General features: G+C 44.9%; 1 protein-coding gene across 2 annotated transcripts in view; it reads right to left on the minus strand.

The window, feature by feature from the left end:
• IFNLR1 (interferon lambda receptor 1) overlaps window positions 1-25249 on the minus strand; it is a 336403-nt gene that overhangs the window by 111732 nt on the left and 199422 nt on the right. For both annotated transcript variants that reach the window (XR_013608730.1, XM_078681256.1), the window contains exon 4: window positions 24883-25031. Coding sequence is in view for 1 of the 2 variants with exons in the window: in XM_078681256.1 (XP_078537382.1) it covers window positions 24883-25031 (149 nt within the window). In the remaining variant the exon portion in view is untranslated. The remainder of the gene's footprint in view (window positions 1-24882; window positions 25032-25249) is intronic.

Genomic DNA, 25249 nt, shown 5'->3' on the forward strand with positions numbered 1-25249 from the left:
GTAACTGAGACTTTGGGCCAATCGCATTCAGATTCAAAATAGCTTAATGGATGTATTCTGCAGGCCTCGCCCACAAGAACTAGCCCCAACTGAAAAAAATCTGGAAATCAGAATGTGCAGCTTGCCCACGCCTTACACATTAAACTCTTCCATCCACAGACTAGCCTATTAATGTAGGTTTTCTGACTTTACCTATTGATGGACTTTGGACAATAGTGTCCTTTTAATGGCATTTGGACATTTTCCCATTATACATTTTAAATTGTTAATCTCCTTGGTCCCTAACTTTAGTTTCATCAAATCTATATATTTTTATCCACACCATTACACCTTTGATCATCCGATAAGGGATATGGGGCCTGATGTAATTGCGCATGTTTCAAAATGTGGTTATCAATTGTGCACCAAATTTTGTGACCTTTCTCTGATTTTGGGACATGACTTATGAACTGATAGGTTATGTCGTAAAATCTCATGTCAAAGGTGGTCACAGAATCTAATGAATATTAGTTGGGTGCTATTTATGACCCTGTCATTTGCTGCAAGCACAGGGATGGTGTTGTGCAAGGAACAACAGAAAACCATCTCTGTATTTGGATTCCCAGACTAGAATCTCTTTTTTAAAGCAGCCTGTGTTCCTTAAAAGAACTGATGTGGTGTTAAAAAGTAAATAAAAATAGTTTCTCGCTTGGGAAAACATCAGGGGGAGCATGCAGGGGTCACCTGCACCAAAGTCTGCTATCCCAGAGGTCAATGACACAATTCAGATGGTCACCTTTTCTTGTGTTAGTAACTTATCAATAATTTGTGACTACAAATGCAATTGCAAACACTTGATTCATAGTGTTCAGACTTGCAATTAGGAGACAGTACTCATTCATGTACCCTCCTAATTGCGATAATGAATGAATAAACTCAGTGAGTCGGAATGGCTTTTCTGGGTCACAGAGTTGGCGTAGTAGATTACAGATTACATTTTGTGCTCTCATACCCTGTGATTTTTGCCCATTGTAGAGTTTGCGAATGCAAAAGTATTTAGCATTACAGGCCCGTACGGCCACATGCATCAACCTATTTAGGAAGTGCAAACGGTGCGAATCGGTAAATTCGTCCGTTTGCGATTCCTAAATAATTTTTGGGGATGCATCATACATTTTTGTGTAAATCGCTATTTTTAACGATTTCCAAAAATGCGATTGCTTTTAAGGAATCGCAAATTTGCGATTCCTTAAAAGCAATGCATGATTGTTTTTCAAATTGCGAATTAGCAATTAGGGGGTGCAAATTACCACGAGGTTGAACCTCGTGGTAATTTGCGAAAAGTTATAGAAATGCCCAAAAATGCATTTTTTAAACTTTCATGTTACAGACACACATGTCCTTAGGACATGTGTGTGTGAAACATGCACTTTAAACTACATTTCAGGGGTCTTTTGGACCCCCCTCTGCACCCTTGCAATGCATCAACAAATTGCGAATTCCCCCCCAAAAAATGCAAAACGGCATTGATTCTTATGGGCCTATGGGATTTGCAATTAAGGAATCGCAAATTCCGAAAATTAAGAAATCCTAAACAATGTTAGGATTTCTTGATGCATAGGATTGTGCAATTCCTAAATTACGATTCCTTAATTTTCGCAATTTAGGAAATGCAAAATCCTACAATGATTACAATGATGCATGTGGCCGTTAGTTCTTAACTGTGATATTCTTTGGTTTTACTTGTATACAAACAATCATTCCTTGCTGCTCTAGCCTAGCAGCAAAAGATGAAACAAAAGAAACTCTTGGGATAACGTGTTTACTTTTGAAGACTGGGCCCCTTGTTCCCTGTGAGGTCAATTTATCACACTTCAGTCTTAATGTCCCAAATAATGGTTTTAGTTCAGACAAAAAGATTGAAAGTACTTACCTGAAAAGGGTCAACTCTTAATTGTAAGGCCAATGCCAATGTATAATAAACAACATAAAATATCTGCCTCTATACTCAAATATGATCTATCGTGTCAGCAGTCAGGCAGGATCATACCTGACCCTAAGCAATAATCCTTTATTATTATTATTCTACCTTGAGTCATAGTAGCAAAGCATTTATACATTGTTTCTACTAGGTGAAGAGAGGCAGTGATCACTTCAAGCGGTGATCAAAACTAAATCAGCAGAAAGCAGCTCTGGTGACTTTCAGGACGCTGGTCAACCAAGCATTTGCCTTGTTAGTTTAATGATGAATCTGACCGTAGTGAAAACAATGTCTAACAAATATGTAGATGATTCAAATAAAATAAAATAAAAATTGTAGATTTCACTGCGTCACTTTTATGAGAGTTTCTTATGTCGGAACTCCCACCCTGCATACATTATACCTGACGCAGGTATAATGTAGTGCAGGGCTTTACAAGGTGATGCATCTCCCTAGATGTGTCAAGTTGTAAATGTGTCGCAATGTGGTGCATTGTTTACTACGCCACTGCATCACAAAAGTGATGTGACAGCGGCATAAAAGTGTTGCAAGGAGCTTGTAAATCTGCCCCAATATTTATATATTTTATTTAACATTACATTATTATTCCTTTATAATTGTAACTATTTTAAATCATTTCATTCAATTTAACATCATTTCCAATGGAGTGCTGTTTTAAGTCTCTGACTCCATTACTTTCTGTGGAAGGGTGTTAAGGTACAAATAGTTGGCCATGTGGGGTGCTGGATTTACACCACCTTTTAAATGGAGTGACTTACTACTGTTTTGGGTCACCTTTTGGCTGTAGTAACTTTAGAAATGTGTGCAGCACTGGGCTTGCCTATATTATGCATGCCCTCCACTAAATCCCTCCCCCACCATCCCTAAACCCTTCACATTTAGTTGTAAATACATATATACTTAAAGGACCGTTTAGTCCACAGCCACTTCCAAAAGATGATTAACAAACCAACTCAGTGACTCAAAACCAAAGGATTTGTAAAATGCCATAATTGCAAAGTTTGCATGTTGCAAAGAATACAACAGAAAATAAACAGGCAAATAATAAAACATGGAAAATCCAGGAACTGATAACATGCAAGAGCCAATTTGGTGTTTATGTCGTCGACCCATGTCCTTTGAAGTATGTAGGGAGTACAATTTGCGATTAAAAAAAAAGAATCCTAGAACATGTCTGTGCAACAATTAATAAAGACTGCAGCAACGCTATGGCAAAACACATGGAGTTACATCATGGAGGAAACTGAAAAGTCTTGCAATTCTATGCAATTGAAACAGTAGCATGTAATGACCGGGGCGGGGACAGGGAGAGAAAGCTATGCCAAAGAGAATCTTGACATATTCTTAAACTACGGACTTTCACCCTGTATGAGTTAAATCAGAGTGCAGAACTCTATGTACACCTATGATTCATTACTTTTGCTCCCCAAATTGTTTTTAAAGCACAAAAATCAACTTTATTCACACTGTGAGCACCCAAAAACATTTTTTTAACATGAACATAATTGCCCGCCGAGTAAAAGTTGCATTGAATCTTATTTGCCATGATATTATTCCATCGAACGATTGGACAAAAAACACTAGAGGGCATGAATTGTGTAAAAGTTGGTATTGAACTGATGCTCAAATATTAAACACATATAAATTGCTAATCGAATGAGGCATGATGCAAATATTGGGCATAATTAGTGCAACTATAACATCTATTCGTTGTTTTACTCAATTTTCACATACACAGCACTTTTCTGTCACCCTTGACATTATTTGAAGGTGTATTTTGTAATAGGAAACTACATCTCCAAGAATGCTCTGTGATGCAAAAACAGGAAGTGACCCAATTTCAATCACAATGTATATAATTGGTTTATTACATCACAAGTGTAATCATGAGCAAGGTCTCAGTGGAGACCGAAACTCAACGATATTGCTTTAAACACAATGGAATAAGAAATTATCCAAAAAACCTTCAGTGTGGGCGACCCATTCCTTTTTGGGAGAAGCGTGGATTTGTACAGGCCGGGCTCCGCCGCAGGGTTTCGCACCACTTGAGAGCGCCAGTAAGCTAGCAAAAATTGAGCCACTCATTGCACTTTTGCACATACAGACAATATATATATATATATATATATATATATATATTCAAATGTGTCTGTAGGTGCAAATGTAGCACTAACCTTTTGGTGATAAAACAAATATACTCTCCTGTACATGCCATTCCTATAAGTCCTCCTAATATACGTTAATGGATCCTCATGCACCTAGATCTACAATTGTTAATATGTCCTTTGGGTCACTACAAGCACTCGCAGAGGCGTCTTCGCTGTCCACTTCAGTCAATCCTAGCGGAGATTCCATATTATGCACATTCTGCCTTTCAAACATAGCGGGCAAAGTCTGAATTCCTTGTTTAGGCATGCGTGAAGTCACTACACTCTTCCCCCGACTTTCACCTCCTTTTTAGGTCGAGCTGGCGTTGGAGCGCGAAGCGCTCCCGCCAGCGAGTTCTATAGTCACTGTGTTAACTGGCAAGGGAGATAGAGCTGTGCACGAGCCGCTACTGGCCTGTGCACGAGCCGATTCAGCTCTGTGAACGCGCACGTCTCCGGAAGACGTGCTGCGCCCGAGCCGCCTCCCGCTTGTTTTGTATGCAAGCAAGAAGGTCCCTGAAAATGGCTGCACACGGAAAGCGCCAGGCGGCCAGAGATAGACATCAGTGAGCAGAGGCAGAAAATGAACTCCAAGAGGAAGGGCAGTGAGACGCCACACTCACTCACCAGGACATGTGTAAACAAAGCTACAGCCAAACACGTGAGCTGAGATTAGATGCCAGTTTTCAGACCAGAAATAGAAAGCCAGGTGCTGGTCTGACAGTACTCAAACATCCCCGTTAAAAAAGGAGGCACTGTCCGATCGGGAATTGCACGCGTCCGGCATAAACTCAATTTTTAACATTTATTGTGTGACAGAAATGTATGGTCTACGCAAGCACAGGTCACTTCAGACAAAGGGGGACGTCATGGCCAGTTCTATATTTTGAGCAATGATGTAGACTCATTTTTCCAGGAATAGCGGTAACAAGCGTTTTAGTGAGTGTTTCAGGTTATCAGGAATTAAGCACAGTGACTCCCCTGTTCCTTTTGAACCTAGTTGCACATTTCCTGCCGCTACTGCTTTGGCAGGAAGTAAATAACATGCAGCGCGTGTGAACGGGAGCAGTCACCCATTTTGTGAGCGATGTACACATGTGTGCTCCGGTGCACGCACCAAGCATGCTCCGTCCATAAGCAGTAAAAGAATGCACAGCCCTTGTAAACACGAGCACTTGTGCACAGCTCTGTGAGCGCTGTACCACCACCATGTGTGCTCTGGTGCACGCACTGAGCCCACCCCGCCCATAAACAGTCAAATTACGTGCAGCCCCTATGAATGGGATGAAAACTAGGAATACCCTGACCTTTTCTTACTTCTCTTATTCTGTACTGCCTCCTTCCTTTCTGTTTATTTCAACAACCATATGATTCTCCCCTCACCTGTCTCTTCCCCCAACATTCTTTTCCCTACACCCTTCTCTCCTCATACCCTTCTGTCTCCTCAATGCCCATCGTCACTTTCCTTGCCCGTCTGTTTCTTCCCAGCCTTTCTGTCTTTATTAAGGCTCCTATTTCTCCCCTGCCCTTCTTTCACACCACTTGCCCTTCTGCTTTTCCCCTTGCCCTTTTGTTTCTCCCCCTGCCTTCCTATCTTTACCCGTGCTTCTGGCTGTACTCCAGCCCTTCTGTTTCTCCCCTTGACCTGCTGTTTCTCTCTTGCCTCCCTGTCTTTCCTGTACTTCTGTCTCTACCTCTGCCACTCTGTTTCTCCCCTGCCTTTGTATCTCTACCCATGCTTCTCTTTCACCCCTGCACCATTGTCTGTTCCCCTCCTATTCTGTTTCTCTCCCTGCCTTAGTCTTTACCCATACTTCTGTCTCCACCCCTGCATTTCTGTTGCCCCGCCCTTCTTCTTTTTTCATGCCGGTATATCACCCCCCTGACCTCCTGTCCAGGGCACAAGCCCTAACAAGCATTTGCAATGCAATAGGGCTCGCATTTACGCAAGTTTAAGCTATTGGCATTGTAAATCACAATGCCTTTTATTTATGTTTTAAAAACAAAAATAAAAAGCATTGTCGTTTGCAATGTCAATAGCTCAAACTCACGTAAATGCGAGACCTATTGCATTGCAAATGCTTGTTTTAAATGCGCTTTAACATTACTAGGGGAGCCAGGGGTATCAGAGACGCTCTCACCTATTTCACGGGCTGTTTTCTCCCCTGTTTTTTCAGTGGGGTCTCCGACGGTTGATCCCTGGTTCCCCCGCTACGGGTATTAGCCTTCGCTGCTTCATTTCCCTTTGCAGGCGCTTTCGGTGGCATCTTCTTTTTCAGTGTGGCTCCTCCACATCCACGGACTAAGCCACACCGATACACTAAAAGCAGAGAGGGAAGGCGCCAATGTGGAGCTCTGTGCCGGATTGTTAGCAGACTGCCCAACATCCGTTATGATATCTGCCAGCACCAGTTAGCCGCGTTTCAACAAAATGCTGCAGCTGCAACTCCGACCGCTAAGCCTCCCGCAACTTCTCCCGGTCCGCGCTCAATCCGTGCTTCCTGACAACGCCACCGCGCCCTTGATTCCACCACGGCTTTCCACTCCGCTCCTCCCGGAGTCTCCTCTACCGCAAGCAGCGAAAAACGGGCTTTCTGGAGCAACCGCTGCCCCCTCCTCTCAGAAAAGGGGGGCCAATCGGCCCCCACGCAGGCATGGCGGGGCCCGGCCCCTCCCATATCCCGGTCCCTTCGTGGTGGCTAGCCCCCCGCCCTCGCCCCGGAAGTAGTTGTGCACTTCCGGGGCAAGGGGGCGGGGCCGCGACGGCGAAAGGGTTCAGAGCCTGGGGAGCGCGGGAAGCGGCCTCTTTGTGCCCACGCTCCCAGGCTCGTTCCTCGCCCCACCGTGGGGCTGTGTAATTTTCTTTCGCTTTTTCTTTCAGGTGTGCTTCGTGGCTAGAGGACTGTCGGAGGTTTCCTGATCTCAGGCCGACGCGTTGTAGCGGAGCGGGAGAATTTGCCGGGATCGAGCGGGCGTGGCGATCTGAAGAGTCAGACCTACGGAGGACTGCGGTGTTTTTGTGGTGGATCTCAGGCCAACGTCTTTTCTGTCGGGACACCACTGAGGCAGAGCACGGAAAATTTGGCCGGGACCAAGCGAGCGAGGAGATCCAGCGAGCGCACCGCCGAGCAGGGGTTACCAGATCGAGCATCGGGACACGAGGTATTTTGCGGGGGGGTGGGCGGCTAGACAGCGGCTTAGCACGAGAAAAGCCGGTATGTAAAGTGCCCACAGCACAACGTGCAAGTTATTACTTATTCCTGGAGGACCCACGGAATTTAATCGAGATGCTTACTTTGCTCTAATGTTCCTGTGTGTAGCAATCGAGATGCTTACTTTGCTCTAATGTTCCTGTGTGTATCAATTTGAAAAACAGTATAAGCGAGTCGTGTGAGCGCTGCCTTTTGTGGGGGAGTTTTAGATTTGTTTTCTGTTTACATTCCACAAACGCGGGGCAGGCTCGGCTCTGTTTTCTGCACACCTATTGGCAGAGCGTAAACGAGGTTAAGCAGGGACAGCTGGGGCAGAGGGCGGATGGGAGACCAAAGAAGGTTCTTTCATTGAAAGCGAGTTGTGACACAACAAAGTGCTAGAGTTTAATTTACAGAGCGAAGGTGCCCTTCCTGTTTATTTTAAGAAGTGTAACGTAACTTAGAGGCTGATTTTGTTTAATTTTCTCATGTGGAAGTGTCTCCATGTAATTCAACTGGTGATATGTAAAGTGCTCTGATACTATTTGTAAACAAGTTTAAGACCGTTTGTGTTTCTTACAAAGCGATAAGTTCGGTTACAGCTGGGAAGAGAAGTTTCCCATGCATAAATAGCCACAATTGGAATTTAACGTATTTTCTAATTTCAGGTAAACAAGTCTAGGATCTTGGTCCGTGTATTCCAGCTCGGGCGCCTTCAACTGGGTCAGGTACGGAGCACGGTGTGCTCATAAATATGTCTGCAAGAAGGGGGCATGGGAATGCAAACGTGGGTTTAATGTTTCAAAAAATGATGCGCAGAATGTCTGCAATGGATAGGCGAATGGGGAAGTTTGAAAAAATGGGTAAGACCGTAGCAGAATTGGGAGCGAAGGTAGATGCTCAGGCCGGGCCATCTGGAAGACCTAAGCGGACGATAGTACCGCCCAAACCAAGGGGCGTATTTGAGACACCACCCAAGCGGGCAAAAACTAAGAGGGTGGGGGGTCGTCCACGGAGTCCAACTCCCAATGTACCTCCAGCTGCACCTATCCCTCCACCTCAGGCCCCGTTGGGTGTCCCGGCACCGGTACCCCAGCTGCCAGTGGCAGTGCCAGTAGTGCCGGCCATTCCAGTGGCGGCACCAGTGGCGCCAGTGGCGCCACCGCCGACTCCGGTTCCCTTGGGGGGCCCGGTACCGAGTGCGGTCCCTAATTCTCTGCCCGCGTCGGGCCCAATGCCAACAGAACTGGCAGCCCAGGTAGCAGCTGTCCTCCCCTGGCTAGGGGGGGGAGCGCTGCCGGCCAACACGAACCTCACAGCAGAGCAACAAACATTGATTACTCAGATATTGTTGGCTAGTGGTCGGGGCAGCACGCCGCCTGCACCAGTTTCTCCCCAAACAGGTCCAACGAACAATGGAGGTGCTGCCAAGACCGGGGAAGCGACGTTACCCAGCGACAATGGTAAGGAGATTGCCCTGCCACTGCTGGGCGAGGGCGCAATGCCCTCCAGGGGGGAGAGCCTAGCGCAACATGTGTCACAAAGCGTGAAAGAGATGATTTGGGCTGACAAATATGTTAATATTTTTTCATTACTGATAGACAACAGGGAATGGGAATATGCAAAATCACAGAAGGATATGATGTTGCCTAGTGAATGGAGAACAAAATTGTACAAATTTAGGGTGGAAGAAACCATCATCAATTGGGTAAGAGCCTTTGCGGTGTACAGTGCAGTAATTGGTGAACGTTTTCCAGGAATGCAATCTGTTATGAGCTGCTATCAGAGTAGGATTACAATGTACCATGAGAATCATGTGGGGGATGTTTGGAAAGAATATGATATAGCTTTCAGAAAGTCTAGGGAGTTCGATAAGTCTTTGGCATGGGACAAGGTGGATTCTATTTCTTGGCATTCGCAATTTGAGAAGGGGCAGGGCGCAAGCACTAGCACTGCCTGGAGCAAATGTTATTCTCCCAGGTCACAACAGCCATTCCAGCAGCCCTTTCGAGCAGCGCAGGGTGGGGAGACAACCCAGAAAACCAGAGGCAATGGAGGTACGAAGGGGGTATGCTGGGACTTCAACAGAAGGACATGCAACAGGGCACAGGGCACTTGTAAGTTCAGGCACGCGTGCAATCTATGCGGCCACCCTTCCCACCCAGAGGCGACATGCCGGAATAAAGGCAATGGGTCTGGTAATAGGGGAAGGAAGAAACCAGAATAATAAGATCCATCCCATTATAGCACATTCACCTATTCTTTTGTCGGCAATGATCCCCTGGCTTAATAGGTACCCTAACCACACTTCTGCGAGACTGTTGCAAGAGGGTTTCACCCATGGTTTCCGAATTCCAGCTGGGGGTTATGTCGGGACACCACAGTGCAGAAATCAGCTGTCAGTACTTTCCAATCCCACGCTGGTGGCGACCAAAATTGAAAAAGAGTTGCGTTTAGGTAGGGTAGCGGGACCTTTTTATGTCATTCCTACTCAGAATTTTGTATGCTCGCCTTTGGGGGTGGTACCAAAGAAGGAGAAGGGAGAGTATAGGCTCATCCACAACCTGTCTGTACCTAAGGGCCTATCCTTGAATGATGCTATTGATGAATCAATCTGCAGCGTTAAATATGCGTCTTTTGATCAGGCAGCGGACATGCTGAGGGGCTTGGGCGCGGGGGCACTGATGGCCAAATCAGATATTGAGTCAGCCTTTAGACTGCTCCCTGTTCACCCGGAGGACCAGCGCCTCTTAGGTTTTTCCTTTGAAGGGAAGTACTACACGGACAAGTGTATGCCCATGGGCTGCTCCATTTCATGTGCATATTTCGAACAGTTCAGCTCTTTCCTGGAATGGACTCTAAGGCAATGTACGGGTCACCAGTGGGTAATGCACTACCTGGACGATTTTCTTTTCCTGGGTCCGGCGGGCTCACGGGAGTGTGCGTCAGCATTGCAGGAATTTTGCGTGCTCATGCGCTCTTTCGGGGTCCCTCTGGCACAGGGAAAAACGGTCGGGCCAGTAACATGCTTAGAATTTTTAGGAATTGAACTGGATTCAGTGGAGGGCTGTTTTAGACCACCAATGGAGAAGATACAAAGATTCAAGAATACCCTAGGACTATGCATACAGGCTAAGAAAGTTACTCTACAAATGTTGCAACAGACAGTGGGTCAGTTAAACTTTGCATTGCGGGTAATACCCATGGCACGCCCTTTTTCACGCTCAATTGCACAGGCCATGAGGGGTCTTCGGAACAAACATCACCGGACACGGCTATCTGCTGAGGTTCGCCAGGATATGCGCATATGGATCGCATTCCTGGAGGACTTCAATGGCAGAGTGCTGTGGGGTGCACCCACGCTGTCCTCGGAGGACCTGGGCTTGTGGACTGATGCGGCAGGCAGTGTAGGGTTTGGTGCAATCCTTGGTAGGAAATGGGTGGCACAGAAGTGGCCCGCCTGGTGGGAGGAGAGCGGGCTGACGATGAACATTGGTTTCCTCGAGCTCTTCCCAATCTGGGTGGCATTGAAAGTGTGGCCCGAGGATTTGGCCAATAGATCTGTAATCTTCTGGTCAGATAATATGACAGTGGTGGAATGCATCAACAAACAAGCTGCGAGGTGTCCATTCATACTGCGCCTGATGAAGGAGATTGTGCTGTGTTGCATGTCATTGAATATACTTTTCAGGGCGAAACATGTCCCGGGGGTGTTGAACAATGCAGCTGATGCCCTTTCTCGTTTTAAGATGCAGGTGTTCAGGGATCACTTGCCGGAGGCGGAGGCAGCCCCGGCCCATTTCCCGTCGAGTCTCTGGCAGATTGGTGCCCCCAACTACATGACCTCGTGGCAGCCAGCCTAGCACCCAAGACAAGGACAGCTTACGAAGGGGCGTTCAGGTCTTACTGTCACTTTCTGGGCCAAGACTGGGAGAGTGGGTGGACTATGGAAGCTAGCTTCAATAGGTACATGACCGCCTTACACAAAGAAGGGCGCACGGCGGCAACAGCCGGCAGGCACAAGGCGGCAATCTCCTTTTTCGCATGTGCAAAAGGGGTCAGGGATCCTACAAACAGCTTCCTAGCTCAGAAGGCATTGAAGGGATGGCGGCGCCTGCAGGCACCTTCCATAGATTCTAGGAAACCAATAGGTTTTGAACGCTTGTCTGCAGTTCTCCTCGCTCTGCCGGACACATGTAGCTCTGCGTCCGAGGTGGGCCTCTTTAAAGCGGCATTTTCGTTAGCCTTTTATGGGGCCTTCAGGGTAGGCGAACTGGTGGCGGCCAACAAATGTGATAGGGTAGGCGGCCTCCAGCTGCACGATGTCAGCATAAGGAGTGACACAATGTGGATTATAATCAGGAAATCTAAAACTGACCAGGAAGCTAGGGGTCAAAGCTTGGTGTTACACCGGGCACGGAGCAATCTCTGCTGTCCGGTGACACACGTGGAGGAACTGATAAGACAGCGGGCGCAAGAGTGTAGGGGGCCACTACTGATGCATAGGGATGGTACACCATTGACCAGATTTCAGTTCCAGAGGGTACTAGCCATGAGTATGGCCAGGGCTGGTTATAACCACAAAGAGTTTGGTACGCACTCCTTCCGGATAGGGGCAGCCACAGAAGCAACGGCCATGGGGTTGAACACAACTAGTGTGCATAAAATTGGGAGGTGGTCCTCTAATGCCTATAAACGGTACGTGCGGTTGCACATGTTGTGAGAGCTGTCGCCATTTGGAGTTTTTCTAACACCTGCTGTTGTTTGTCTGGTTATTTACAGTTTCTCTGGCCTGCGACGCAAGACGGAAACTATCCATGGATCATCACATCAACTCATCAACATCATGGAAGTGCCAGGAGGACAAACAGAAGACAGTGGTAGTGTGGGTTGTGGGACATTCGTATGTCAAGCATGCTAATCCTATTTTCCTTGCAGGATCGGGTAGACGGAGGGTGGAGAGCGGGGGGTGCACGGTCTCCTTCCATGGCAGGGGGGGGCTTCGCCTCAGTCAATTCAGGGAATATATGTCGGATTTATTAAGAAGACATACTGCGCCTCCTTCGGCGGTGATCCTTCATCTGGGGGGGAATGATCTGACAGGTCTGGGTAGAAGGGTCCTCCTGGAAGAGATCATATCAGCAGCGGGGTGGCTGGCCAAGCGGTTACCGGGGAGCGTGATTGTATGGTCACAGCTGATACCGAGAATGCAATGGAGAGGAGGGGACTCAGTCAGCGCGTTGAATAACTCGGTAAAGAGGGTCAACAACAAGCTGGACAAGTTATTTAGAACTCCGGTCCTACAGACCATACCTCACGGTTGCATCTGGGGAGAGCACTTCTACCTGCGGGACGGGGTCCATTTAACAGAGGCAGGGAATGCCCTTTTTATAAGGAATATCTTGGCATGGGTTGAGGTCTTTGCAGGGAGGTTATGACCTTTCTATCGGATGGTTTGGGGGGGGGGCCAGATAGTCGGTCAACTACACTGGCCTGTGGCGGTAAGGTCATAATCGGTGAGTAGCATTTTTAAGGTCCTTGGGGGGGGGGCGGGCCCATTCACGAAAGGGGCCGCCCGTCGGGAGGGGCCATTGGTCTCTCCCAGAACTTCAGGGGCAGGATATGATATCCATTACTTAGAAGGGTGCGGGGGAGGGAGTCTACGCTTTCCTCAGGCTGGTAGCCACCCCTCACAGACACTATGACGTCATCAAGGTGCGCAAGTGTCAGGGCCCTCCTGTTATGGTTAAATGGAGTTCAGGGAGCGCACGTGGGTGAAACGTGCCCTGGGTTGCGCATGCGCATCTCGAACGTGAGAGCATAGCTGTAAAAGGATCTGACACCGGTTAGCGACCTTGCCGTACGACTTAATTATTAGAATGCATTTTTAATTTTCAGGATGTTAGATTCGGTTAGGAAACACGCTGTACTAGATATTTGTTAAGGTTAGCCCATCATACCATGTCAAAAATGGATGTTAATCTAATGTTCTGAAATGTGCATTTAATAATTGAAAAATGTTTATTAAAATTTTAATTTTGTTTTTATATTTTATTAAATACGGCCAGGGGGGGCCCAGACCCCCTGACTTCCAAAGACCCCATGTGTTGAATGGTTGAATTAAGTAATGCAGTCAGTGTGTTAAGGAGGGGGGTGGCCGGTAGTCCCAGACCATGAGAAAAGGGGGGGCCAATCGGCCCCCACGCAGGCATGGCGGGGCCCGGCCCCTCCCATATCCCGGTCCCTTCATGGTGGCTAGCCCCCCGCCCTCGCCCCGGAAGTAGTTGTGCACTTCCGGGGCGAGGGGGCGGGGCCGCGACGACAAAAGGGTTAAGAGCCTGGGGAGCGCAGGAAGCGGCCTCTTTGTGCCCGCGCTCCCAGGCTCGCTCCTCGCCCCACCGTGGGGCTGTGTAATTTTCCCCACCCTCCATCCCCTTGATTAGCGGAACTTGGGTACAGTCAATGGTAAGTATACTATCTAGCGATGTACAGGATCATAGGAATAACATGCTTGCTTCATTAGGCCTTTTTTCCCGTTTACAGGAGGAATGTACAGATCTAGATGTTTTGTGCTTTGCTGTGGTTTTTTAACTAATTTTCTCCTTAGGCCTTTTTTCCCGTTTACAGGAAAATGTACATATGTATATGTTTTGTGCTTTGCTGAGTGTTAACTAATTTTCTCCTTAGGCCTTTTTTCCCTCTTAGTATAGCAATGTTGTATTTATTATGTGGGTCTGGCGGTAAGGTCATAATCGGTGAGCAGCATTTTTAAGGTCCTTAGGGGGGGGCGGGCCCATTCACGAAAGGGGCCGCCCGTCGGGAGGGGCCATTGGTCTCTCCCAGAACTTCAGGGGCAGGATATGATATCCATTACTTAGAAGGGTGCGGGGGAGGGAGTCTACGCTTTCCTCAGGCTCGTAGCCACCCCTCACAGACACTATGACGTCATCAAGGTGCGCAAGTGTCAGGGCCCTCCTGTTATGGTTAAATGGAGTTCAGGGAGCGCACGTGGGTGAAACGTGCCCTGGGTTGCGCATGCGCATCTCGAACGTGAGAGCGTAGCTGTAAAAGGATCTGACACCGGTTAGCGACCTTGCCGTACGACTTAATTATTAGAATGCATTTTTAATTTTCAGGATGTTAGATTCGGTTAGGAAACACGCTGTACTAGATATTTGTTAAGGTTAGCCCATCATACCATGTCAAAAATGGATGTTAATCTAATGTTCTGAAATGTGCATTTAATAATTGAAAAATGTTTATTTTATTAAAATTTTAATTTTGTTTTTATATTTTAATAAATACGGCCAGGGGGGGCCCTGACCCCCTGACTTCCAAAGACCCCATGTGTTGAATGGTTGAATTAAGTAATGCAGTCAGTGTGTTAAGGAGGGGGGTGGCCGGTAGTCCCAGACCATGTCAGCGGTTCTCTCTTCTCTCAGCGGACCATGATTCCGCCAAGCAACCGAAGGGCAACGTCCCTCCTCTCCACAAACGATCATCAGCTCGGGGTCCAGGAGAGAGGATCTGAGCTGCCTACACAGGCCACGCCACGGCCGCCATCTTGCCTCTGCTTATTATTATATTAATAAATTCAGGAGAAGCTCTTGAAGTAACTTTAAATGAGGAGCGTAGCTGTTCAGGACAGAATGGTTCGGACAGTTGCATTGTGGGAAATGAAGTTCCTGAAACAGTCGATGAACTACCGAGGGGCAGTTTGGAAAATTTAGTAGTGGAAATAGACCTGCTTGCTTTAAGTGAGGGCGCTCAAGGAGGAACAGTGAAACATGAATCTGGTGAAAACTTTTATTCATTGTCCGAAGCATCCTCTGATGAGGGCTCGAATGCGGGTTATAGCGAAGGCAGCAGTCTTGATGAGGATTCAATTCTAATATTAGTGCTACCACTATTAAAAGGCGGAAGGGAACAATGTTAGCAGAAAGAACTTTAACCTCCAGTGAAGCTGCAAATGTTAAACTCAGCGGTCCACGAAAAGGAGACAGAGGGGCAAGGCGGAAAAGAAATATCAGACAGCTTACCCCCACAAGAGATTACTTTGGCCACTATTTATGAAACAATGATGGGCCATAGAGCAGAGAGTAAAGCGGAGAATACCCGAATGCATGCTACATGTAGCAAGGTCAAGAACGCTGTTAGGCGTGTGATGAAACTAGGCACGGAAACAGCTGACAGAGTTACTGAAGCGGAGGCCAGGATTTCAGCTTTAGAAGATCATGCTGCTGTACAAAAAGTTGAGTTAGAGTCTATTAAGGCTCTTCGTGATGATTTGAGCCACAAACATTCGGAACTTGAAAATCAGGCCTGTAGGAACAATTTACTTTTTTTGGGGGTTCCGGAGAAGAAGGAGGGCTCGGATATATGTAAATTTGTTGTGGAACTGTTACAGGAAGCTTTTCCTGAACTGAAATCTTGGGATTGGTCTAAGGAAATCCAGCGGACACATCGGTTTCCGTTTACAGCAAGGAAATCTCGTCAAGGGGAAGAGAGTCTCCCTAGGGCAATCTTAGTCTGTTTCAACAATTTTTTAGCCCGAGGAGACATATATGCCCTGGCACAACCAGACAGAAATGCATCTGCTAAAGACTGTAATTTTTTTGTTAGACCGGATTTCTGTCAGGCCACAGTCTCACGGCGGTGGCATTTACGTCAACTAATATCGGACTTTCAAAAAAAGGGGGCGGTGGTGTACTTACAGAATCCGGCAAAACTCAAAGTTATGTTTAAAGGTCAAACAAAATATTTTTGGTCAGAAGTTCCGGCTAAAGAATACTTGGACACTCTGTAAGGGAAAGTGTTATAAGATATAATGCAGGGGAATTTGGGATAAAATGGGGGGGCCTCAGCTACGCTTTAGAGATCTTTTTTTGCTGAGTAAATTAATGCTTTTTCTTTCAGGTTTTGGTTTCTCTCTTCTAAATTGAGATATAGGTATATTTTCTTGTCTTCGGGGCCAGGGGGGGCAGGGGGGGGCACGGCACACCATATTTTGCAGCGACTAAAGGTCCTTGGGCCTCATATGTTGGGTAGGATGGGTGGTGGTGGGGGGAGGGGTGGTAATGGGAGGAATAGAAGGGTGGGTAAGGGTTTGGGCACGGGGTTTAGGTGCTGGGGAAGGAAAAAGACAGCAACAGACAGGAAAGGGTTTAAACAGGAAGGTGATAAGCCGAGGAAATTAAAATTAGACAAGAGCTATAAAGGATGTGAAAGAGACTACAAAATATTTATAGTCAAGAAGATTGGCTGCCCAATCTGGGAATTTGTTTCAGGTAATAATAATGTTTATGGAGAGGAAAATTAAGATCTGTGCATTAAATATTTGCGGCCTCAATGACCCTAAGAAACGACAAGTCTTAGCTAAAATCGTGCAGATATAACATATTGATATATTGTGTCTGCAGGAGACACATGTTGCATGGGCCAACAGGGGGTATTTAAAACAAATGGGTATGGAGCTGGTGGTTTGTTCTAAACAAACTGGTGTGAAAAGAGGGATAGCCATACTTAAAAGAAGGGGAGTGGGTGAGTGTATAAAGGCTACGGCAGACAAATGGGGCCGCTGGGCTATCTCCGAGCTTAAGGTTGGTAAGTGCAGCTTTACACTCTGTAATGTTTATGGGCCTAATCTGGACGATGCGGGACTTTTTAACTTTTTGAATTTAGAATTAGCACAGTGGACGCTACCAATGTTAATGTGCGGCGACTTTAATATTAATATTGATGCAGGTGTGAATGTTAGATCTAATTACGGGTACTCAGGAAGAAAGAGGCTGGTATATTCTGCGATCCGGTGTCTGATCTTGGATCATGGCCTTTATGATGTATGGAATCTAAAATACCCTGAGGATCCAGGCTTTACTTTTTTTCTGCCCTCACTCAAAATTCGTTCGGTTAGATTATTTTTTTACTACTTCAGTATTATTAACTAAAGCCAAAATCGAGATCCATCCTAAACTAGTTTCCGACCACAATCCGATTATATTAGAGTTGGCTTTAGATTCGGAAGAAAAAGCAGAGTTTCAACAGTGGTCTTTTGACAGGAAATTGCTTTTGGATAAGGAATACTGTCAGTTTATGGCTAAAATAATTCAGGAATTTTTTTACATTAACAAAGGTACGGATGCTCAGGAAGTAGTCTGGGACGCATTTAAATCAGTTGTCTGTGGCGAAACTCTCAGTTATTCTAAATTCAAGCGTAAAAAGAACTGGCTTAAACATCAACAGGATTTTGATCAAGTTTTAGGGGCTGAGAAGAAGCTGTCAGAGACAATGAGGTTAGGGGCAGAAACAGAAACACTTTATTTGGTTCAAAAGGATCTTACTAATAAAAGGGCTAGTGCATATGCCAATATTGCTGATCAAATTGCCGAAAAATATGTACATCATAAAGAAGCAGCATATGAGTTTGGGGAGAAAATGGGCAGAGCGTTAGCAAAAAGGGCGAGGGAGAAAGCAGCTTATAACGACATCCTTAAAATCAGAGATCTGCAGGGGGTTATGCAAGAGACTAAGGAAGGTGTGTTAACAGCATTCCAAGGATTTTATCAATCACTATATAGTGAGGATACATGTGGGGTGGAAGTGGGTGAATATTTAAGGGATGTGATTCCAGCAACATTGTCGGACACTCAAAGCACGCTATTGGTGGCACCACTAGATTGGGCTAAAGTTGAGTTAGCAATTTTAGGCTTGGCTCAGGGAAAGGCTATAGGCCCTGATAATATTCCTTTGGAATTTTATCGGACATTTAGGGACATGTTGCAAAAAGAATTGCTAGAAGTCTGTCAGCAAGCTTTTTTGTGGAAGGCTCCCAACTCATGGTCTAATGCCACGATTGTGGTGTTTAAAAAGAAAGGTAAAATAGATACTGAAATGGGGTCCTACAGGCCGATTTCATTAATGAACTCGGATAGCAAAATGTATTCTAAACTTATTGCTAATAGGTTAAATGATCTGATGCCGGGTCTGGTTTCGTTAAAACAACACAGGTTTATACAGCGTAGAGATACTACAGATCATATACGTCGGATCATATCTCTGCTGGACTGGTCACAGGGTACGCATTCTCCTGTTGGTGTGGCCCTGTTGGACGTTGAAAAAGCGTTCGACAGGGTCTCATGGAGTTTTATGTGGTCAGTCCTGGCAAGGAAGGGATTTCCGCCGGAAATTGTTAGGGCAATTCAAACAATGTATACTCACCCGTCTGCTGTTATTCGGGTTTCCGGAAAATTATCAGGGAAGATATTGATAGGAAGGGGGACGAGACAGGGTTGCCCCTGCTCCCCCTTGCTGTTTGCATTGTATATTGATCCCTTTATCATTACCCTGGAGAAAATATGGCAATTAAACCTGTACAGATAAATAATCGGGATTTTAAAGTTTGTGCCTATGCGGATGATATTGCGGTTCTGACATCAGATATTCGTAATGCATTACCTAATATTATAGAGGCCGCTGAGATCTTTGGCCGGCTTTCTGGCTATAAATGAAATATTGAAAAGACACAGCTTATTCACTCGGAGGCCGGCCGCCCAGAGAATATCAGGTTTGAAAAAGAGGCTATTTATTTAGGCATAAAGATCAAAGCAAAAGTTGAAGATATCATCCCTGCAAACTTGGATCCAATCATAGCTTCCTCTAATAAAACACTAGAACGAATAAATAACTTACATCTCTCACTTTTTGGGTGCACCAATGTATTAAAAATGATCGTCTTTCCCAAATTTTTGTATTTATTTCGGGCTTTCCCCTATCCTATATCCACTTATTATTTTTCCCGAATAGAGAGAATGTGCTCTATATTTCTCTGGGGATATCATCGCGCTCGGAGAGCATTTAGAAAATGTACGCTGCCCAGAGAGAGAGGAGCGTGGGGTATTCCAAATTTTCAATTTTATCACTGGATAACGATACTACAGCACATGGGGGTGTTAATATTACCGGAAGATCCAACTGAGGATTTTTCTGCCCCATCTATATATGAGATGCTTTTGGGCACTGAGGCAAAACAATGTCTAAACCGCATTATTGAGCCAAGCTACTACAAGAAAACCAAATTTAAGATCTTTTATACTGCTTATGTTGTTTGGAGGACAATAAAAAAGAGATTTGGAATAGGCCTTAAATTAAACCTTTATACTCCTCTCCAAAATTGCTCTTTTTTTCCGGAGATATTTAATGACCGGGTAATGTTAAGGTGGCACAATATGGGGATCCGTAAACTCGGGGATCTGTTTCAGGGGATTTATTTTGTTTCTTTTGATTATCTAAAGAAGGAATATAAGCTACATAGCACTGACTTTTTTAAATACCTTCAAATACGAAGTTTTTGTGAACAGAAAATATCAAAGAATATGATTGTATTAGGGAAAATTGAGATTATTGAAGCAATTCAGAACAGATATAAAATCGGGCCCTTATATCAGTTGCTTTTGGAGAAGGTAGAAGATGACTTAGTGGTTAATGAAGCAAAATGGCAAAATAAATTGAGTATCGAGCGAATTAATCTGGGGAGAAGTATAGAGGTGGCTATGAAGGTATTATTGAACGGACCATTGATTAGTCAACATTTTATGTCAGTTTTTGAGTTATATTACACGCCAGGTAAGCTGGCTAAATGGAATTCGGGGCGGGGGACTGAATGTAGCCGTTGTGGTTCATATGCAGCAGATGCTGCTCATATGTTCTTTTTTTGCCCTAAACTTTCTCGGTTTATTGCTGATATTGAGTTTTATTTAACGAATAGTCTTGGCATCCGAGTACAACTAACGGCACCAATGGTCATTTTTGGCTGTGAAGAGAGTATGGCTTATAAGGGCTCAGTTGCTGAAGAAGGTTTTATTTTTATATGTATGTCTGTTTATAGATCATGTATCACGTCTCAATGGCTCGATGTCAAATCACCAAATTTCATTAAGTGGCAAACAAAACTATTGTCTATTTACTATCTTGAGACTGCATAGTATAAAATTAAGGGCATAAGAAAGAAAACTTTTGGGTATCACTTATGGTCTCCAATTACTAACTGGATAGGAAGTTAAGGAAAACTGTCGTATTTGTATCTGTATTTGTATTTGTACTAGTATTCTTTTTTTTTTTTTTTTCTCTCATTATTTTTCTTTAAGTATTTTCGTGGTTTTGCTAACATACCCATGTGTTTGCTTACTGTTATGTATGTACTTTTTTGTTGTCTGTTTGCTGTCATAAAACTAAAAAAAAAATAGATCTACAGTTTTGCAAGAAAGTGTCCCAATCTGCCAACTTTTTTACGTAAGTGTGAAAGAAAGTGCTTTTTTTGTCAATATCTACACACGCAGTCATTGATAGTAACTCTGTGGATATATGCCTTCTAAGTCCATTGGAAAGTGATATTTTGGTGTGCTTATAACTTTGTTGTTATTTGACTATATGAGTGACAAAAGTAAATATGTTTTGGCAGCTAACATTTTTTGTTACTCCATCTAGGGTTGTAAAAATTAAAGCTAGTGTCAAAAACTGGCTTTACTATTTCAGCTTGGATAACAAACTTTGATATCCACTACATCAATCACTGCTGAATAGATTTACACCAAATATTACCCAAGGCTAAAATTTGCTCAGATCAGGACCTTTTGTTGGGTTAGTGTGAAGCAGTTCAGTAATTCTTGAGACAATTACATTGTAAATATATGTCACATAGGCACTGAAGGTTTCGTTTTAGAGGTATATAAACCATTAGTTTTTGGATACTTATGAAATCCAGATTCTCAGTTGCTCCGGTGGCAACATATTTGTAAAAAAAAATAAACAAATAAGAATGGAACAGACAGTATATGTTTATTTGTTCAATGTGGGATTCTTGTGTCCACTTCGAGTTTGGGAATCATGGAGTACTGATTGGCTGGCAGCAACAGATTTTTTGTCTTGGCAGCCTTTTCACTTTGCAAGTTTCCAAAGTGGAATAAAAGGTTTAAGACCAGCAAACTCAGACCTCAGGTAGGATGTGGTGGGAGTCTCAGAGAGTGAGATATTGACCCCACTTTTAAAAAGAAAAGCATTGGCTTTATTACTGGATTTGCAATCTCAAATCCAAAACTGTGGGCTATAAATTCACTGCAAGATATGCAAATATTTGGAAACATTCTATGTTTTTTGCAAATACTGAAAAAGGTAATGCTCTGAAGGAACTGCTTCCCTTTTGGGCTGACATGCTGCCCCCTTGCCAGAGTGAAAAGGACTGAACATGCAACTCTTGAACCCAAAACCCAGCGTGACTCCAAGGGCTACTTGGCTGACTTCCTAATATTAAGCCTCAGTGACATAACAGGCTTGCAACAACCTTGCATCTGGACTCTGCTATATGTGAATCTACCCTGCCATGTGTTGTCACCCCTATCCTGGACCCTTGGATGTGGGCTTAAGGTGCTTTGCCAGCCTCTGTGGATACAGCTGAACCGATGCATCTGCTTTGCTGCGTATTGCAACCTCAAACAGAACTGACGCATCTCAGTTGGTGTGTGGATTGGCCCCTGCACAAAGACCCAAATCGCCTTGCAGCTCTTTAGAACTGCTGCATCTTCCTGAATGCATGACAAATCCTTGGCTCAGGCCCTCGCTTACTTTGTCATCAGCAGCCGGGACGATGACAGACTCCACTTCGCAGGCCCACAGCTCCCCAGAATCAATGCATCTCCGAAGCTGCACACCCCATCCTTGATGCCAGCCTTCCCAACACAAACCCCGTTGACGGGATTCTTGACGATTCAGGCCCTCATAACTTGGAACTGATCCATCGCTTCAGCTGCGTGACACATCTAAGACAAAGACATGCAACGCTCCACAAACCAGGATTTAGGATACTTTGTTCAGCAGGCCAAACTGTGTCCCTGTAGCCAGCCCACACCCATCTCGGTCAGCCTGAACTTGTGACTTCATCCCGATCCAGGTTGACCAGATATCCAGAGTTGGTTCTTCGTGCTATTTGGTGCTATTGTCACACAATCCCTTAAACTTGAATATTTTCAGTTCTACTAATTTGATTTTTGTCATTTTGGTCTTGGTTTATTTATTAATGTAAGTCCTAGTTTAAAAAAAAATTGGTGTGGGATATTTTTTATGTGGTGTTTTCACTTTATTACTGTTTTAAAGTGCTACACAAATGTTTTGCACATTGCCTCTAAGTTAAGCCTGATTCCTCTCTGCCTAGATACCAGAGGGTTGAGAACAGGTTCATTTAAGTTTGGTTTCTGCCTTGCCCTGACAAGGATTGTGGTTTCTGCTTGACCAGAGCCCACATCCCAGTCAACCAACACACAGTAAAACAATAAAAACAAATGGCAGAAACATGCACAATAAGAACAATGGAGCCTGGGCCATACCCTTTGCACGGAGCCCACTGTGAACTGACAAAGATCATGTGTAACAGGTCCAGTTGCTAAGGGGACTAGGGCAGGGCCTGAGTTGAGGTCAGCCCTGCTCACACAGCCCATGACACATGACTGAAGGCCATGTCACTCAGATTTCATGGGACGAAGGCTGATGTTTGGCCTGGTCCTGCACTTATAGCATGCTGCCCGCTGCCAAACACCATGGCATACACAGTAGTGTTCATTACCACATCCACCTACATCTATGCATTGCCGAGCAAATACACCGCCACTGCACAGAACATCAGGAGATGAATGCTATGAAGGTTTGACCCTCAGCCAAGATACATGGAACGCCCTACAGCCAATCCCATTGGGGATGGGTGTCAGCCGTGGCCTTTGCAGGTAAGAGCTGTGGGGCAGCGGGGCTGGGTGAGGAGGGTTTCCAAGGACAATGATAAGGGGAAATTAATTAATTTCCCTCGTCATCGTTTGTCGATATCCCCCCTCACCGAGCCCCACCGCTCTTACCTGCACGGGCCACGGCTGATGGGTGTACGCTTTGCCCAACAGGGGCTGGGTGCCTGCTCACAAAATATTGAACACAGGATTTGGCAGGCAACATCTACTCTGTAAAGTTCAAGGCAATGCTCAGCCTAAACGGGTGCAAGGGAGATTGAGCACAGGGATTGGTTCCAGTTTTCTTTCTTGCATATCGGATTTGCTAGTGTTTTATTTTTAAATGCTTCGGTAGCTGAGAAGCAATGATTCGGTGCCGCTGACCTGGCACAGACAAGGAGAGAAAGTAGCCAGCAGCTACTTATAAACTTAAAAATGATTACTTTCACCTTTTTAGTAGTAATAGGATTTCTGGCAATATTCAAAACACACTTCATTGATTTTATTCTGGACCATGTTACTTTTCAAGGCAATTTTGGCAAAGATTTAGTTTCTTTATTTTTCTGCTTTATTCCTTACCCAATGATTACTCTTTAAACATCAACCTCCCTCAGTCCAAGTCTATTGGATTGCTGTCCATTTTTACTTTGGATCGTAACTGAATTTGGCTTTTACAGTTTAGCTATGGATTTATTCCTTGTTCAATGTATGTTTAGGGTGAGAAACTACATATATTTAACTTCCTAATGATATTCTGCCTTGGAACAGACATGATTCTTGCCTGAAAATGTTAAAAGAAGCGCCAAAACGTTTTACTAATTTAGGGCCTCACTTATGAAAAGTGTTGCATCGCTGTATGAAAACAGCAATGTAACAATTTTCACAGTGCCCACCTTACGACACCATGGCTGTGCCGCATTTACTGTACGGTGCTCCATGTCGCAAGATTTTACAGATACATCAGTATTCCTGATGTATCTGTAGATGCGAAAGTGAAGCATTGCTGGTATGTGTCTGAAAACAGCAATGTTTCCTTTCACATGGGGCAAGCCCCAAGTTCACACGCCTGCATCAATCTTACGCCTGCTGTGAGGCAGACATAAGGATTTGACGCAGTAGCGTCCTAGAAGTGGCACAGTGACATCTCAGAGATGTCACTGCGCCATTTCTATGAACCTTAATTGTAGGGGAACGCCCACCTTCCATACATTAAACCTGATGCAGGAATAATGTAGCGCTGGGCTCTACAAAGGGACACTTTGTAAGAATGGCACAACGTGGCGCATTATGTACCCCGCCGCGGCAGCACGGAAAGATACACAACAGCAGCGCAAAAGTGTTGAAAGGGGTCATAAATAAGCCCCATGATCTTAAATAAAGCATACTACACCAACCCTGATGCTCTTTTTTTTACAGCACTTACAAAATAGTTTAGAAAATACCCTATCAAGGCAAATCCATTAGGCAGTGCTTGTTTTTTCACTTGTTTTCTTTTTTTGTATTTCTGCTTTGATAGAGCTGAACACATCTACAAGTAAATTACAAACGACAGGATTGGATGAACTGCTCGCTCCTGACAAGTGTCGACACTGCCTTGTTTATATTAAAGCGACGTTTTCTAATGCACAGATGCTTTTTTGGTGCGCCAACAGTACAACATCAAAGACATTGCCGAAGAACCACTCTTGGACATTAGGAACAGTGGATAATCCATTTTTTTCTGGAGTGAAATCAGGTACGAAACTGCTGATGCCATCTGTACGAACACCACAACATGATTTAATTTGATTTGACTGACTTACCTTAAATCCTTTCTCAACTTCCCAAAGTGTCCACTCATATTTTATATCCAGAAAGGGAATCGTTGCGCAGGTTGGGCGATGCAATGTGGCGTGGACGATCATGTGTGTTTCTGCCAGTTTTACATGTAGCTGAGGAGGCCCCAGTTCCACTGCAGAGATAAACATATGTTCGTAAAATATTTTATTGGTTAACATCTTGTTCGTGCTACAAACAGGGCAGCGGAAAGGACGCTCACAACTTACTACAGGGCTTGTTTAATTTCTGAGGTGCACTCTGGCAGATATAAGTATCAAGGCTTGCTCCACAGAAACAAGACTGCATAATGGCTCAGGTCCTTTTGGGGCTCCTAGGACAAGCCTAAACTGT

The sequence above is a fragment of the Lissotriton helveticus genome, chromosome 3_1, assembly GCF_964261635.1.
Source record: "Lissotriton helveticus chromosome 3_1, aLisHel1.1, whole genome shotgun sequence".
NCBI lineage: Eukaryota > Metazoa > Chordata > Amphibia > Caudata > Salamandridae > Lissotriton > Lissotriton helveticus.